This window comes from Salmo salar, chromosome ssa17 (assembly GCF_905237065.1).
Source record: "Salmo salar chromosome ssa17, Ssal_v3.1, whole genome shotgun sequence".
Classification (NCBI taxonomy): domain Eukaryota; kingdom Metazoa; phylum Chordata; class Actinopteri; order Salmoniformes; family Salmonidae; genus Salmo; species Salmo salar.
This window is the reverse complement of record NC_059458.1, coordinates 26,564,024-26,579,411: the sequence shown is the minus strand read 5'-3', so window position 1 is coordinate 26,579,411 and position 15,388 is coordinate 26,564,024. Positions and strand designations below refer to the sequence as shown.

The window sequence follows — 15,388 nt, the reverse complement described above, 5'->3', positions numbered from 1 at the left end:
ATCAAAATAGCCACCATCACAATTAGCACATGTTATGGTGTAATTGTGTAATGATCATTTTTAACAGTTCGATATTCAAATCGTTTCTAATAGGTCAATATTTAGTTTGGTGAGTTTCAGAGCAGTGTAATAAATACATTAAATAAGAGCTAAATACAAGCTGGTTAATAAATGTAATCTGTTATGTTTACTGTAATGTTAACTTTTTATATATTTACTGTCAACCGAGTCTTAATGGCCACTACAGTCCACATACAGTCAAAAAACAATATATGTGTTCACATTTTTCCTTTGTAACATGTTTTTTGCACCTCAAACCGTTATCTGATGTTTAAAAAATATATATATATATATTACAATTCCAAAACGTGTTTTTTACGGGGACTCAGAAGGATAGAAGTCAGCGAATTTGCATTTTACTGCGCAGAAGGCCTCGAAGAAGTTGTGTGAGGGGTACAAATGGGTCATAGCTAGCAAACAATAACTCTATTTTCTAACCTTAATCTGATTCTAACCTGCTACGTAAATTCTCCTAACCTGCTGCGTAAATTCTCCTAACCTGCTGCGTAAATTCTCCTAACCTGCAACGAAAAGTCACATCTGACAAAAGCTGTATCCCGTGTAGTCAAAACCGGTCAAAGGGGCGGTCCTGACAATTCACAAAGTTCCCATCTTGCCATAAATTGATACAACTATACACATGCTTCTAGTCTCGTGTCCAATTCCCAGACAGAGAACGTTATCCAAAACCATGGCCTGCTCAGAACTGGGTAAACTTTCTTCTTGTTTTAAGTATTTTAGCTAGCTTTAGCTAATGTAGCTTAGAGACTGAGTAGTCTATGTTGAAGCATAAACTTGAGCGTAGTGCTATATGCTGCGTGGTCCAATTATTTATTGCGTCGTGCTAGCTACAACTAGCATGCTACGAAAAACATGCTTCCATTTTAGTTAACAACGGGTGGCTACAAAGGAGCAATAACCTGTCGATGACGTCTCAGTGGAGTCAACATATTTACCGAAGCAAGCTTCGTTTCACAGTGGTGTCATTCAATCAATCTCTACAACTTTGTCACAGTTTTGTCTTTTAATTCTACCCACACAGCACTGTTGAGTGTGTCCGACAAGTCTGGACTTCTGGACTTTGCCAAAAGGCTGGTGAACGTGGGACTGTCACTCGTCGCATCAGGTGGCACCGCCAAAACCCTGCGCGATGCAGGACTGGCTGTTCGGTAGGTGTAACCGTTTACATGCATGTTCAATGCCTCATTCAAATCAAATGTATTTATAAAGCCCTTCTTACATCAGCTGATATCTCAAAGTGCTGTACAGAAACCCAGCCTAAAACCCCAAACAGCAAGCAATGCAGGTGTAGGAGCCCGGTGGCTAGGAAAAACTCCCTAAAAAGGCCAGAACCTAGGAAGAAACCTAGAGAGGAACCAGGCTATGAGGGGTGGCCAGTCCTCTTCTGGCTTTGCCGGGTGGAGATTATGACAGAACATGGCCAAGATGTTCAAATGTTCATAGATCAAATAATAATAATCAGTGGTTGTCGAGGGTGCAACAGGTCAGTACCTCAGGAGTAAATGTCAGTTGGCTTTTCATAGCCGATCATTCAGAGTATCACTACCACTCCTGCTGCCACAGGCAGAACAGTTGAAACTGGAGCAGCAGCACGGCCAGGTGGACTGGGGACAGCAAGTAGTCATCAGGCCAGGTAGACCTGAGGCATGGTCCTAGGGCTGAGAGATGAGACTGACCCTAGCCCCCGACACAAACTACTGTAGCATAAATCTATCCTTGTTGATAGTGTTCAGCCACCAACATTCCCTTGCGCTAATGCTCAAATGATTCAATGTTATGCTGAAAACAATGTATTCCTTTAAGTCACCTTACTGTTTGCAAAGAGTAGGCCTATCTAGTATTCTGCAATCATTGACCACCTTTCAGATGAGCGGCATGCCCAGCATCTAAATGCAATTGAGAATGTGTGCCTCTGAATCACCTAACATCCATCTCCCTTTTGTTCCAGGGATGTGTCTGAGCTGACTGGCCATCCAGAGATGCTGGGTGGGAGGGTGAAGACCCTGCACCCTGCTGTGCACGGGGGCATCCTGGCCCGGCACACTCCTTCGGACAAGGCTGACATGGAGAAACTGGGCTACAGTCTGGTCAGGTAAGAGACAGGGAAGTGGGTTTAATTTGGCTCTAGACACTGATCTTAAGATCAGATCTGTTTTCCTCAATATTTAAGGGTAGGACTTGTCCATCTGTCAACCTTTCTATACTTCTTTCCAAAGCCACTACAGCTTTACTGTGGTTTTTAGGGGTCTTTGAAAAAGTATTTTTGTGAACAAGCAGACCTAAAATACAATGCATGTGATCGGGCACAAGACTTATTAGATTTGGCCCTAATGCAGGGCAGAAAGGTTGTGAAGTGGGGAAACTTCGAGAAGCATGCGTTGTTAATCTAATAACCGGCTAATTCAAATGCTGCTGCATCTGCACACATCTGATCTTGTGACACTTAAAAAAAAAAAAATGTATCCCTGGGAATCTGGCTGTTTAAGCTGCCAATTTGACATTCATGGAATATGATTGGCTTTGAGGAGAAAGTAAGCAGTGCATACAGCCTCGGGAAATAACCCATGAATTCTCTTCTATGGAGCCTACGTATGTTTAACAATTTGGGTTCAAAGGCTGCAAAATGTGACCTGCTTAATTGACACATTCCCATTTACAAAAGTCAAAACTTGACCTTTTTTCTTAAGATATTGTTTCTCAATGAGTCATCTAGGGCACACACAATGTGGGGATTAAACATCCATGCTACTCATTATTTCAAATTGCCTAGATAGTTAGAAAAAACATAGTGAAATGCGTTGTTTCTTGACTTGTTTTGCTTTCCTTTGCCGGTCTTTGACCAGGGTGGTGGTGTGTAACCTTTACCCGTTTGTGAAGACGATCTCCAACACTAATGTGACCGTGGAAGACGCAGTGGAACAGATTGATATTGGTGAGTGGAATGTTAAAGCTGCAGTAACTTTTTTGTGCCACCTGACCAAATTCACATAGAATTGTGAGTTAGATCTGTCATTCTCATTGAAAGCAAGTATAAGAAGTGGTAGGTCTGTTCTATGTGCACTATTTCTATGCTTTCTCTGAAGTTTAGTTTTGCTGCTTTTACTTTTGGTTTTGTACACCAGCTTCAAACAGCTGAAAATACAATATTTGGGGTTATGGACAATAATTCACAGCGGTTTAGATGGTTCAATGATTCTCTACCATATACTTGCTTGTTTTGTCACATAAACTGAAATTAGGCGACTGAATAGAATTTTAGCAACCAGGGAATGGTGGTGCAATTTATTGATATTGCACCTTTAAGGCCAGCTCTATATTTTACTTTCTGAAGTCTGTTCTTCAACCTGAAATGCCCTAGGTTGCCATGGTGATGACCCTGTTTGACCCTGGCTGTGTCCTCAGGTGGGGTTACCCTGCTCCGAGCAGCGGCCAAGAACCACGCCCGCGTAACCATTGTGTGTGACCCTGCCGACTACAAGCTGGTCGCTGTGGAGATGGAGGGTTCCGAGGGCAAAGACACCACCCTGGACACCCGCAAGACCCTGGCCCTGAAGGTAACTATGGCAACTTGAAAGCACGGGTTGAAAGTGGACTTTTTTTACATGGTCCTTTGACCTGTGTATCAATCTACTTCCTGGACAAGTTGAGAATGGTAAAATCTAGTTTAACTTCCCATGTGCTCTGCTTCTGCCTTCCTGTTTAGACATGTTTGCCAGGATGTTGAGTGATAGAGAAATGATGCTATCAGGAACCAAACTGTACATAGACAAAACTGAAGTCTTAAGAGATTCTACAATAGTAGCAAATCTGACATCTCAGGACAACTGGGGAAGGCCTCATACTGTGTCTTTGACAGATTATTGACCCTCTGTTAAAAGGATCAATTTGTACAGTTACAGACCACAGATACCATGGAGTCTGTATAGTCAATAAGCACAATTGGGACACCGTAAAAATTCAGATAAACAAAAATATATTAATTGATTGTTGGGTCAATGTGAGGTAGAGTTCAGAGTCCACTACCTCCCATGCTGCCCTCTCTTATCCTTGGGGCAATGTTGTTCAAGTCAGCCCACAGTATTCTATTGAGCCAGTATCCCTGGACATTGTAAATATGCTACTGGAACTTATATAGTATGCTTACTTGATTGCTTTTGTTCTCTTGTTGTTTTAATATTACATTGTTATTGATTACTGCATTGTTGGTTAGCTTGCAACAATACTTTCACTGTACTTGTGCATTTGACATTGATACATGAAACTACATGGAGTAGAATGGATACTTTTAGCACATGATGTTCCTTGTGAAGGAATTACAAATCTTAGTGATAGTTTTGTATTCAAGCTGCCTCAGATAAAACTGTAGAAGCCCATGTTGGCTTTGACCATGGAATAGGTTACAACGCTGTCGCGTTCAGCTGTTTACCCTGGGCTATGTTCATTAGGGCACACCATAGAAAAACATTTTGCAGCGGTAAACAGATGTGCATTTCCTATTGGACATCAAGGTTTTCCCTTCCTGTTTCAGTCCCTTTTCTTCCTAATGAACATGATCCTGGTGTTTATGCGATCTAGTTGTCCTCATTCTCTCTCCCAGGCCTTTACTCACACAGCTCAGTATGATGAGGCCATCTCGGACTACTTCCGGGGCCAGTACAGCCGTGGGGTATCCCAGCTGCCCCTGCGCTACGGCATGAACCCCCACCAAGCCCCCGCCCAGCTCTACACCCTGCGCCCCACCCTCCCCTCACAGGTAGGCTTCACCCCCCCCCCCACCCCATTGTGTAGCCAACAGTCTCAGAAATTACAATAGGGGAAACATTGTCAACCCTCATTTTAATTGGTGTCATATGTTCACCTGAAACTGTCCAGGGGGACTTTGTGGACCTTGTCCTGTCTGGGTAGACTAACTGTATTGACCCTCCCTTCTCTCATTCCATTTCTGCCTCTGTCAGTGGTAAATGGTTCTCCTGGGTTCATTAACCTTTGTGATGCCCTGAATGCCTGGCAGCTAGTCCGAGAGCTGAAGAGTGCCCTGGGCATGCCCGCTGCCACCTCCTTCAAACACGTCAGCCCTGCAGGTCAGACATGCAGCGCTTCCAATGCATATGCCAACAAGATTGCAAGGAATCCCAGTAACATTGACCTAGGCTGTCCTCTCCCTCTCTAGGGGCTGCGGTGGGTGTTCCTCTGAGTGATGAGGAGGCCAAGGTGTGTATGGTGAATGACATGCTGAAGGACCTGACCCCACTGGCCACAGCCTACGCCCGGGCTAGAGGGTCAGACAGGATGTCCTCCTTCGGTGACTTCATCGCTCTGTCTGACGTTTGTGATGTCCCCACTGCCAAGATCATATCCAGAGAGGTAGGGCTTCCCAGGTGTCGTATGTCTGTCCCGTGTGTTTCCTGCAATTCCAAACCCCGTCTATCATTCTCAGGTCTCTGATGGCATCATTGCCCCGGGTTATGAAGAGGAGGCCCTCAGGATTCTGTCCAAGAAGAAGAATGGAAACTACTGTGTTGTCCAGGTATGCTTGGACATGGAAAAGCACAGTTAGTGATCATCATATGTTGCAGCCTTTCTTAGAAAACAAAGTTTGAAATTCATTTGCATGTTCTCACCGGTTGGGGGTGCTGAATGTCTAAATCTCAGATGGACCCAGCCTATGAACCAGACGAGCCAGAGGTCAGAGTTCTCTTTGGCCTCCACCTCAAACAGAAGAGGAATGGTGCTGTCATTGACAAGGAGCTCTTCTGCAACGTCGTCTCCAAGGGCGCGGTGAGTCTTTGTGGTTTGTGTGTGTCTTGATAGTGTGTGAGATGCTCACTGATGACATGTTAGGTTCTGAACTTCTGTCCTCTTGTCTGTCCTGTTTAAGCTGTCGGTGGAGGCTCTGCGTGACCTGATCGTGGCCAGCATTGCAGTGAAGTACACCCAGTCCAACTCTGTCTGCTACGCCAAGGATGGACAGGTAGCCAACCTGGAGAGGAAGGGGCCATGGGAGGTTGCTGTTGAAATAGTATTTGGGCACAGAGTTTCCAGTTGTCGCCTATACCCTTGTTTACCTTTTTCAGAGGTAGTGTTGAATGTTTCAAATTATGTACTGTGCTTTTTCTGGGTCACAATCCATCTCTCCCTGTGTACCAGGTGATTGGGATCGGTGCGGGTCAGCAGTCTCGTATCCACTGCACGCGGCTGGCAGGGGACAAGGCTGATAACTGGTGGCTGAGGCACCACCCGCGGGTGTTGGGCATGAGGTTCAGGAGTGGAGTGAAGCGGGCAGAGATGGCCAATGCCATCGATCAGTACGTCAGCGGCACCATTGGAGAGGTGAGGGGTTAGAGGTCAATTAGGGACATGTGCTCTACGACATCTGAAATGGCTGTTGTCGGATGTACAGTTCTACTGTATGTTTTGTGTAGGTTCCTACTGTAATTCCAGATTAGTCTGTCCTGCTCTCTAACTCCATGTCCTCTGTTCAGGGTCCTGACCTGGCAGTATGGAAGGCCATGTATGAGGAGGTCCCAGAGCCTCTGGATGAGACTGAGAAGAACAGCTGGCTGAGCTCTCTGCAGGCTGTAGCGCTCAGCTCTGACGCCTTCTTCCCCTTCAGAGACAACGTGGACCGCGCCAAACGGGTAAACACACACCCACACTGCTAAATGATAACTTTTCACTGGTCTAAGATGGCCCACTTTCTGCTTTTGGTTCTTTAGTTGGTCTCTAGCCTTCTAGTACCTTCCAAGGTCTTTTCTGTTTGAAGCCCACATGGACTGATTATTCTGAGGTGTCTCTCTGTAGAGTGGTGTGGAGTACATTGCTGCCCCGGCCGGGTCCACAGCTGACGAGGTGGTGATCAATGCCTGTAATGAGCAGGGCATCACCCTGGTGCACACCAACCTGAGACTCTTCCACCACTGAATACCTGGAGTGGCTGTCATACAACACAACCTGACACGCCACACACCGTTATGGCCCTGAGTAACTTAGAAGTAGCTATGTGTGTCTACGTGTTGGAGGTCCATTAACTGCTCTAGAAGAGTGATCAACAAAGGTACTAACAGTGTTTTTTCTTTTTACACTGATTCCTGTCCTACGGTTATCATGCACAAACAGCATGAGTCATGCTGAGGATCATTCGGATTCCGTTACATTCCAATCATAGTTGTATCTCCGTTACTGTCTGGAAGGTCAAGTTTCACCATGAAATAAACTGTTTCTTGAGAAATCCTGTGGAGTGTGACTATGCAAACACTATTTTATGTTATAGCAATATTAAGCTGAAAGTCAGGGACTGACTACACTAACATGGAATTGTTTTATGATTGTCGGACCATTTAGCTATTTGAATTCTAGGATGTTTTTTTTTGTATCAAAAATATCTACAAATATTTGTAAGTTTTGAAGTTGCCCTTCACTATCGCTCATAGAAACGCGTTGCGTAACACATGGCTAAGACAGCCCCCCCCCCAATCGTTTATTATTGTTGGATATAAGACTGTAAAAACACTAGGAAATCTGCTCCAAGTGATTTTAATCTAAGAAATCTGTTCCCAAGTATTCCCACGCATAATAGACAAATGTAAGCTAGGTTTGAAATTGTTTTTAAGCTCAAATGTTTTGGGAGATTTTAACCCCTTTTCTTAACTACCTCCATACTTTAATTCATTTGTATGGGTTACCTTTAGACAAGTCCTGTGACTCTTGTGGAGAACTCCTTCCACCGCAGATGGTTGACATACAATGCCTTCAGAAAGTATTCACACCCCTGTACCTTTCCCACATTTTGTTACAGCCTGAATTAAACATTTATTAAATTGGTGGGGGTTTTTTTTGTCACTGGCCTACACACAATAACGTGGAATTGTTTTAGCTCTTTTAATTAATTAAAAGTAGTTATGTATTCAACCTCTTTATGGTAAGTTCAGGAGTAAAAATATGCACCAGTGGCATGGACTTACTGAGTGTAATAATGGTGCCTAACATGATTTTTGAATGACTACCTCATCTCTGTACCCCACATACAATTATCTGTAAGGTCGCACAGTGACTTTCCAACAGATTCAACCAGAAAGACCAGGGAGGCTTTGCAAAGGCCACCTATTGGTAAATACAATTCAAAGACATTGAATATCCCTTTGAGCATGGTGACGTTCTTAATTACAATTTGTATGGTGTATCAATACACCCAGTCACTACAAAGATACAGGTGTCCTTCCTAACTCTGTTGCCGGAGAGGAAGGTTAACGCTCAGATTTCACAAGGTCAATGGGGACTTTCCAATAGTTTATTGGCTGTGATAAGAGAACTGGGGATGGATCAACATTGTTGATGGTGTGAAAAGGAAGCCTGTACAGGAATATTTTTTTTCTCCAAAATATGCATCCTGTTTGCACCAGTAATACTGCAATAACTTTTTGTCCTGAATACAAAGTGCTATATTTGGGGCAAATCCAACACATTACTGAGTACCACTGCATATTTTCAAGTATAGTGGTGGCTGCATCATGGTCTGGTTATGCTTGTAATTAAGGACTGGGGAGGTTTTCAGGATGGAGACTGGAGCTAAAGCACAGGGAAAATCATAAACCTGGGTGTCTGCTTTCCACCAGACACTGGGAGATGAATTCACCTTTCAGCTGGACTATAACCTAAAACACAAGGCCAAATCTACACTGGAGTTGCTAACAAAGAAGACAGTGAATGTTCCTGAGTGACCTAGTTACAGATTTGAATTAAATCTGCTTGAAGATCTATTTCAAGATGCAAATGGTTGTCCAGCAATGATCAACAACCAACTTGACAGAGCTTGAAGAATAAAAAAAGGAGCCAATATCGTATAATCCATGTGTGGAAAGCGCTTGGAGACTTAGTAAATCGCTGCCAAAGGTGATTCTAACGTATATTGACTCAGGGGTGTGAATACTTATCTAAATGAGATATTTCTGTATTTAATTTTCAATAAATTAGCACAAAAAAAAAATGTTTTCACTTTGTCGTTCTGGGGTATTTGTGTGTAGGTGGGTGAGACATCTATCTAATCCGTGTTGAATTCAGGCTATAACACAACATGTGGAATAAGTCCAGGCGTATCAATATATTCTGAAGGCACTGCAGGGATTTAGACGCCGCCCACGCAAAAAAAACAGATCTCTAGTTTATACTGACAGATTTTGATGGGAATTTATTTTATTATGTGACGCACTGGTGGGCCAATCTACGTATAAACAGTTAAGAAACAAAGGCAATTCATGAGGTTCTTTTCAACTTTATCAAAACAAGGGAATCTCCATCAAACTTTGGCACCTTTTAGTACAAAAATAAAACCAGAAGAAAGTAGACACCCCAGGTCTCACATTCACACAACAATGCTGTGATTAAAGAGATAAATAAAATGCATTAAAGAGTTTCAAAATTACAACAACTCAGTGTCAATCACACACACGCAGTGCTACCCCTGTCTACACAGAGGCTACAGAAAAAGAAAAATGATTTCAAACACTTGTCGACATGGCAACTACACCAACATTCTCTCAAAACAGTGCTTTTGATTTTAGACGGTTTTAGATTTTATAGAAGTAAAAAAAAAAAAATGATTAGGACAAACAGTAATACTGGACAGGTAGTCTTGGAAATGTATAATTTGTAGAAGACAAGCACATCTGAACTGTTAACAAGCACGCAAACACATACATTCAGGGACAGGGGAAGATTTTCATCTCTAAGGCACGAACACAAGGAATGTTCCTTTTTACCTCTTAAGTGTCTGAAAGGGAAATGACGAGAGACACAACTTAACCATGACTCTGAGTGTGTGCAGGGGGTTCTCTTAAGACTAGGAAGGCATGGACCTACAGTATGTAGGTGTGTTAGATATGGTTAAGCTGATCAGTAAGTCACTGATGTGTTAGTTCAGGTCTGTCTCTGACTGGACAGGGCAACCTCTTCAAGGAAACTTGACAGACCATGGGTAAGGAAGAGGAGATTTATCTTTTACTCCAGGGGATTCTGGGGGATGTGTCCTTCTGCCAGTGCGTCTGCCAGTAGTTCAGGTCGAAGGCATTCGATGGGGCACTGGATGTTCTGCAGAAGGAGACAGACAGACAAGAGGTCAGTATGGGTCCATCCTCAGCATGGGGATTCCAAGTTCTAATCCAAAATGTTCTCAGTTGTCTTTTGAGAGCGTAGTCTATGACTCACCACTTTGCGTAGTGTGTTGGTGGGATCTCTGTATCGGACGGGCTGCAGCAGACTAGAGTCAACCTCAGCACCTGGTCTACGACAGTTCTCACAACGCCAGCCCTGAGAGGAGGACAAGCATTACATTTACACACCTTGGTCATTCAGCAGGTGCTCTTGTCCAAGTTGCATTCAACTAAGGTAGGTAAGACAAGCACATAGCACAGCCATTGCCAGTAAAAGTGACCTGTTGTCCTCCGTAGCAGGTGCAGGTACAGATGGCTCCCAGGTATTCTTTCTGCCACTGGTTACCAATCTGGTACATCTTCCCATCGTCATAGCAGGTGGACTCATCTGTAAACACACACGCAGGAGAGGGAATCACACACACAGGCAGACATGGAGGAGGTCACACAGGCTGACATTGATGAGGTCTCGCAGGCAGACATTGATGAGGTCACACAGGCTGACATTGATGAGGTCTCGCAGGCAGACATTGATGAGGTCTCGCAGGCAGACATTGGTGAGGTCACACAGGCAGACATTGATGAGGTCTCGCAGGCAGACATTGATGAGGTCACACAGGCTGACATTGATGAGGTCTCGCAGGCAGACATTGATGAGGTCTCGCAGGCAGACATTGATGAGGTCACACAGGCTGACATTGATGAGGTCTCGCAGGCAGACATTGATGAGGTCTCGCAGGCAGACATTGATGAGGACTCGCAGGCAGACATTGGTGAGGTCACGCAGGCAGACATTGGTGAGGTCACACAGGCAGACATTGATGAGGTCACACAGGCAGACATTGGAACTATACTGTGTTGTATTCTGACATGCTGCCAGAAAAGACAGAAGTTCTGGATTCTTCCTTTAATATCCAAACAAGGCGTGGGTGGTGACTGATGATAAAGTGCTACTTACGTGGTTCACACTTGAACTCTCCCTTCCCGTTGCCCAGGCAGGTGCAGCTCATCATGGGGCCCTTCTCCTCCTGGCGCTCCCATTTCTCCCCGATACGGTAGTTGTTACCTCCATCATGACACCACTCTGGTGATGGACAGGAAGCGACAGAGAGGGGGGAGATAAAAGGGGAGAAAGAACAAAAAAAAGGTCAGACCTATTGCATAACATCCGACACTGTCTCCCAGCCCCTAGATCGGATTGGTGTAACCAATATGGCAACCATTCCACCCAGCCAATCAGGTGGCAAGGGATCAATATCATTTCTTAAATTGCATTGAATTGAAGAGGTAGTTAAATACTCACTAGAGGAGTCACATCGGAAGTGTCCACTGCCTAGTCCCAGACACCTGCACCACAGCTTGAAGCCCGTCTCAGACATGCGCTCCCACTCGGTCCCTACGTCATGGTAGGTGGCTGTGAAGGTGTCGTAGCACGAGTCCTTATCTGTGCCGGTGGAACCCTCTGTCACTACAGGAGGAAGAGAGGGGGTTAATTTCACCACAGAATCACAGGCAAAGCTGTGTAAGTAAACGCTTATCTATGAACTTTCTGAACTATATTTTCTGACCGTGGAACAGCATGACTCAAAACAACATCAGGATTCACTTATGCCATCTATTCTATAGGTTAGATTTCAGTACTGATCCTAGATCAGTTGTCATAGTTACAGCTGGTTCCTTACGGGTGTTGCCGGCGGTGACAATCTCCTCCAGGATCTTGTGTTTGAGCGCCCCCTTCAGGGCCTCTACGATAACGTTGTAGGAGGCTCCGCTTGTCAGGCCGATCAGAGTGGCACTGGTGGAGGTACCAGGCAGACGCATCTGAGACAGGAGGGAGAGAGAGGAGATGGAAGGAGAGAGAGGGAGAGAGATGGAAGGAGGGAGAGAGATGGAGAGAGATGGAAGAAGGGAGAGGGAGAGAGATGGAAGGAGAGAGGGAGAAAGATGGAAGGAGGGAGAGAGAGGAGATGGAAGGATAGAGAGATTGGGAGAGATGAATGGGAATGAGAGGTGTAGACCGTAATTATAAGAATTTGTTCTTAACTGACTTGCCTAGTTAAATAAAGATTACATTTATAAAGTGTCTCTTAGATGTGTCTTTATGCGTGCGTGTGTGTGTGTGTGTGTGTGTGTGCCGTGCCCTCTCACCTGGAACATCTTCTCGTTGGTGTGTGTCAGAGGGTTGCAGGACACCAGGTACTCTGAACTCTGCTTGTAAGGCTTCCAGGCGATGGTGGTCTGGGTCTGGGCCTCCTGAGGGATTCCTGTGTCCTTCTCTGGAAAACCAAAGGGAGAGCCACCAGGCACGTTCACGCTCACCACCGGCACCCTGCGCCCCTCCGCGTCCGGAAGGGGCACAAACACCAGGGGTGTCTGGCCGTTCCCATAGGGTGTCTGGCCGTTCCCATAGGGTGCCTGGGGGTTCTGGTTGTTGTACTCAGTGTACTCCACATTCTGGCCCTGGCCCCCCAGGGTGTCTAGGCCGTTGTTACCTACTACTGTTGGGACACGGCTCTCCTTTTCTTCAGGCACGTCCAGGTGGTCGTAGCCTCCGGGGCGGTTGGGGAGTGGCAGTGTAAGCAGGGATTCACGTTCTGGCCGGGAGAGAGGGGTTAGGAAGCAAGCGAGTTAGGGAGGGAGTGGGGAGTTAGAGGAGCTGCAGTAGCATAACGCCGACAGCAGGGGGTGGCAGTAAGTCTGCATACTAGAGCCACTACTGTACTGCAAAGCACTGCACTTGAGGTAGAAGTTGCCCCTAAGCACAGATCTAAGATCAGATTACCCTACCCCCGTTTTAGTTTTAACCATTAAGGGGAGTGGAAGAATATCTGACCCTGTATCCGTGGTTTGGGCAAATATCTACTCCAAAGCCTGCCACTGCCGTCAATACCTTTTGAATCGCTTGTTTATTCAAAAGGTATTCAAAGTGAGTGAGCAGTATTATTGTTTTAAAAGACACAGCTGTTTGTAACAGATGCTGGCACGACTACAAACCAAATCTCTGTCTATGAGTTGCTAGGCTGTTCTTACAATATTCTACTGCAGCTAAGCACATATGCAGGCTTCCAAAACCTTTCTTTGTAACATCACCATTCAGGTACAAAAAAATAAATCAGGTTTTGGTCCGTGTGTGTATGTAGACGTATGTGTAAAGTGTAAAGCGTGTATGTACTGTACTCACGAGTCCTGGCCGTGCCCACCAATGGGGTGCTTCTCTGGACATTCTGAAGAGCGATGATCTTGATGATGTACTCAGTGCCTGGTCTCAGACCTGAAAACATCCAACAACATCAAGCATCAAACTCTGCTGGAGGAAATCAGATGTTGATTTGAGTCGATTCAGGTGTTTTCCATAACTGGACGGGTTGAGAGGCTTGAGCTTTCAGAGGGTGAAGAGGAGGGGTGGAGTTTAAGAGGGCAACTTGAGAGAGAGAGAGCAGAGTTTGACGTTTACCAGAGATGGTGGCGTAGTTCTGGCCAGCGTGGGGCCGGGGGGTAAGCTCACGGGGCTGCGCCCTGCCTGCCTCCTCGTAGGTGATGTAATATCCTGTGATGCGCGTGGCGGGGGGTTCCCAGCTGAAGGAGATGGAGTTGGGGGTCAGAGAGGTGAACTGGAGGTTGGTGGGGGAATGCACCGCTGGTTTGGCTGTGGTGGCCGTGAGGGTGAAGGGGGCGCTGCGTGCATCGCCGTTGATGGTGTAGATGTGGATAGTGTAGGAGGTGCCTGGCTCCAGACCTGAGGGACATCAAACACAACACACTGTCAGTCAGTCAAGAGCTCACTCTGTACATGGGTAATGTAGTTTACTATAACGATGATAGTTTAGGTAAAAGTGAGGATGGATAATGTAGTTGACTGTAGATGGGGCGATAATAAGTAATGTAGTTCATTTATAGATGAGAGTGGTGAAAGCTGTGTGATGTAGTCTACTGTAGATGAGAGTGGTGATGGGTAATGTTGTTGACTGTAGATGAGAGTGGTGGTGGCTGGGTAATGTAGTTGACTGTAGATGAGAGTGGTGATAGCTGGGTAATGTAGTCTACTGTACAGTACCAGTGATGGTGTAGGTGCGCTGCTCTCCGGGGATTGTCTTCTTGATGGCGGGGCGGCTGCCGCCGAGGGGCTGAGCTTCGATGAGGTACCCAGTGATGGTCTCAACCTTAGCACGCCAGGTCAGCGTGATGGCTGACTCCTTCACGTCAGAGATACGCACACGCCGAGGAGGACTGATGTCTGGGAGAGAGAGAGGAAGGGAGAGGGAGAAAGAGAGGGTGACTTTACAGTGAGTAAACCAGTGGCCAGTAGAGTTAAAACTCTGTGAAAGCTGCTTACTGTCCAGCGTGGTGACCTCTCCCTCTAGAGGTCGGCTGGTCACAGAGTTCTTCAGGGCGTAAACGTGCACTGTGTACATAGTGGCCACCTACACAGGAAACACATGTTGACAGATACATAAATACAGTGACAATACATGACCTGAATTTAGACTGTTTAGCAGACATCTTTATCTAGAACACAGTTATGACATACATTCAGAATACTGTAGTCTGTTATTTACCATGAGTCCTGGGACCACGGCGCGTGTGGTGTCTGGGGCGATGGTCATCTCCTTGGTGGGTCCGTTGTTGTTCTCGGGGTTGACAACCACGCGGTACCCAGACAGCCCGGAGCTGGGGGAGCGCCACGACACGGTGAAGGAGGTGTCACCAACCTCAGAGATGTCCAGATTGGTGGGAGCAGGGATAGCTGGGGGCAGGGATGGACATTAAGTATTGTGTGTGTGTGTGTGTGTGTGTGTGTGTGTGTGTGTGTGTGCGTGTGCGTGTGTGTCTGGTATCTCCTACCTGTGGCCTGTGTGCCCACCAGTGGGGTGCTGGGGGTGCGTCCGTGCAGAGCGATGACCTTAACAGTGTACTCTGTGCCGGGGCGGAGATTCCTCAGCACCACGTTATCGTCTGTCCCTCTGGGCGCCGGGCGCAGCTCTCTCTCGCCCTCCTCAGGGCTGGAGTACAGCACACGGTATGATGTCACCGTGCCGTCCGGACTGTCCCATGTGATCCTCAGGGAGGTGGAGTCCACCTCAGAGAAGGACAGGGCCTTGGGACGGTCCATTGCTGCAAGGAAACGGGGGGGGGGGCAGAAAGAAGGGAACATCAGAACAGCA

General features: G+C 46.1%; 2 protein-coding genes across 6 annotated transcripts in view; one reads left to right on the top strand and one right to left on the bottom strand.

Annotated features, from left to right (window-relative positions):
- Window positions 1-582: 582 nt before the first annotated feature.
- On the top strand, window positions 583-7,309 carry LOC106575709 (bifunctional purine biosynthesis protein ATIC). Its single transcript, XM_045699250.1, has 14 exons — window positions 583-770; window positions 1,103-1,229; window positions 2,030-2,173; window positions 2,925-3,013; window positions 3,484-3,635; window positions 4,679-4,821; window positions 5,023-5,162; window positions 5,252-5,445; window positions 5,519-5,608; window positions 5,734-5,859; window positions 5,960-6,052; window positions 6,229-6,411; window positions 6,564-6,719; window positions 6,883-7,309. Exons 1-14 carry the CDS (start codon window positions 701-703, stop codon window positions 7,000-7,002), a joined length of 1,827 nt encoding a protein of 608 aa, XP_045555206.1. The 5' UTR covers window positions 583-700; the 3' UTR covers window positions 7,003-7,309.
- A 2,024-nt stretch (window positions 7,310-9,333) lies between these two features.
- LOC100380696 (fibronectin) overlaps window positions 9,334-15,388 on the bottom strand; it is a 31,545-nt gene continuing 25,490 nt past the window's right edge. For 4 of the 5 annotated variants that reach the window (XM_045699244.1, XM_045699247.1, XM_045699246.1 and 1 more), the window contains 13 exons: window positions 15,069-15,338; window positions 14,783-14,970; window positions 14,560-14,647; window positions 14,281-14,460; window positions 13,681-13,962; window positions 13,408-13,497; window positions 12,375-12,820; window positions 11,909-12,047; window positions 11,530-11,694; window positions 11,185-11,310; window positions 10,508-10,614; window positions 10,282-10,383; window positions 9,334-10,164 (listed from right to left, as the gene is read on the bottom strand). In XM_045699244.1, coding sequence (XP_045555200.1) covers window positions 10,075-10,164; window positions 10,282-10,383; window positions 10,508-10,614; window positions 11,185-11,310; window positions 11,530-11,694; window positions 11,909-12,047; window positions 12,375-12,820; window positions 13,408-13,497; window positions 13,681-13,962; window positions 14,281-14,460; window positions 14,560-14,647; window positions 14,783-14,970; window positions 15,069-15,338 — 2,273 coding nt within the window. In that variant the 3' untranslated portion in view covers window positions 9,334-10,074. The remainder of the gene's footprint in view (window positions 10,165-10,281; window positions 10,384-10,507; window positions 10,615-11,184; window positions 11,311-11,529; window positions 11,695-11,908; window positions 12,048-12,374; window positions 12,821-13,407; window positions 13,498-13,680; window positions 13,963-14,280; window positions 14,461-14,559; window positions 14,648-14,782; window positions 14,971-15,068; window positions 15,339-15,388) is intronic. The other variant, XM_045699249.1, reaches the window with a different exon arrangement.

Bases quoted from the DNA above. Each gene is read 5' to 3' on its own strand.
- LOC106575709 (XM_045699250.1), top strand. From the start codon at position 701: ATGCTTCTAGTCTCGTGTCCAATTCCCAGACAGAGAACGTTATCCAAA. The intron at 2,174-2,924 runs GTAAGAGACAGG...GTCTTTGACCAG, and splicing joins CTGGGCTACAGTCTGGTCAG to GGTGGTGGTGTGTAACCTTT. The intron at 3,636-4,678 runs GTAACTATGGCA...TCTCTCTCCCAG, and splicing joins GCAAGACCCTGGCCCTGAAG to GCCTTTACTCACACAGCTCA.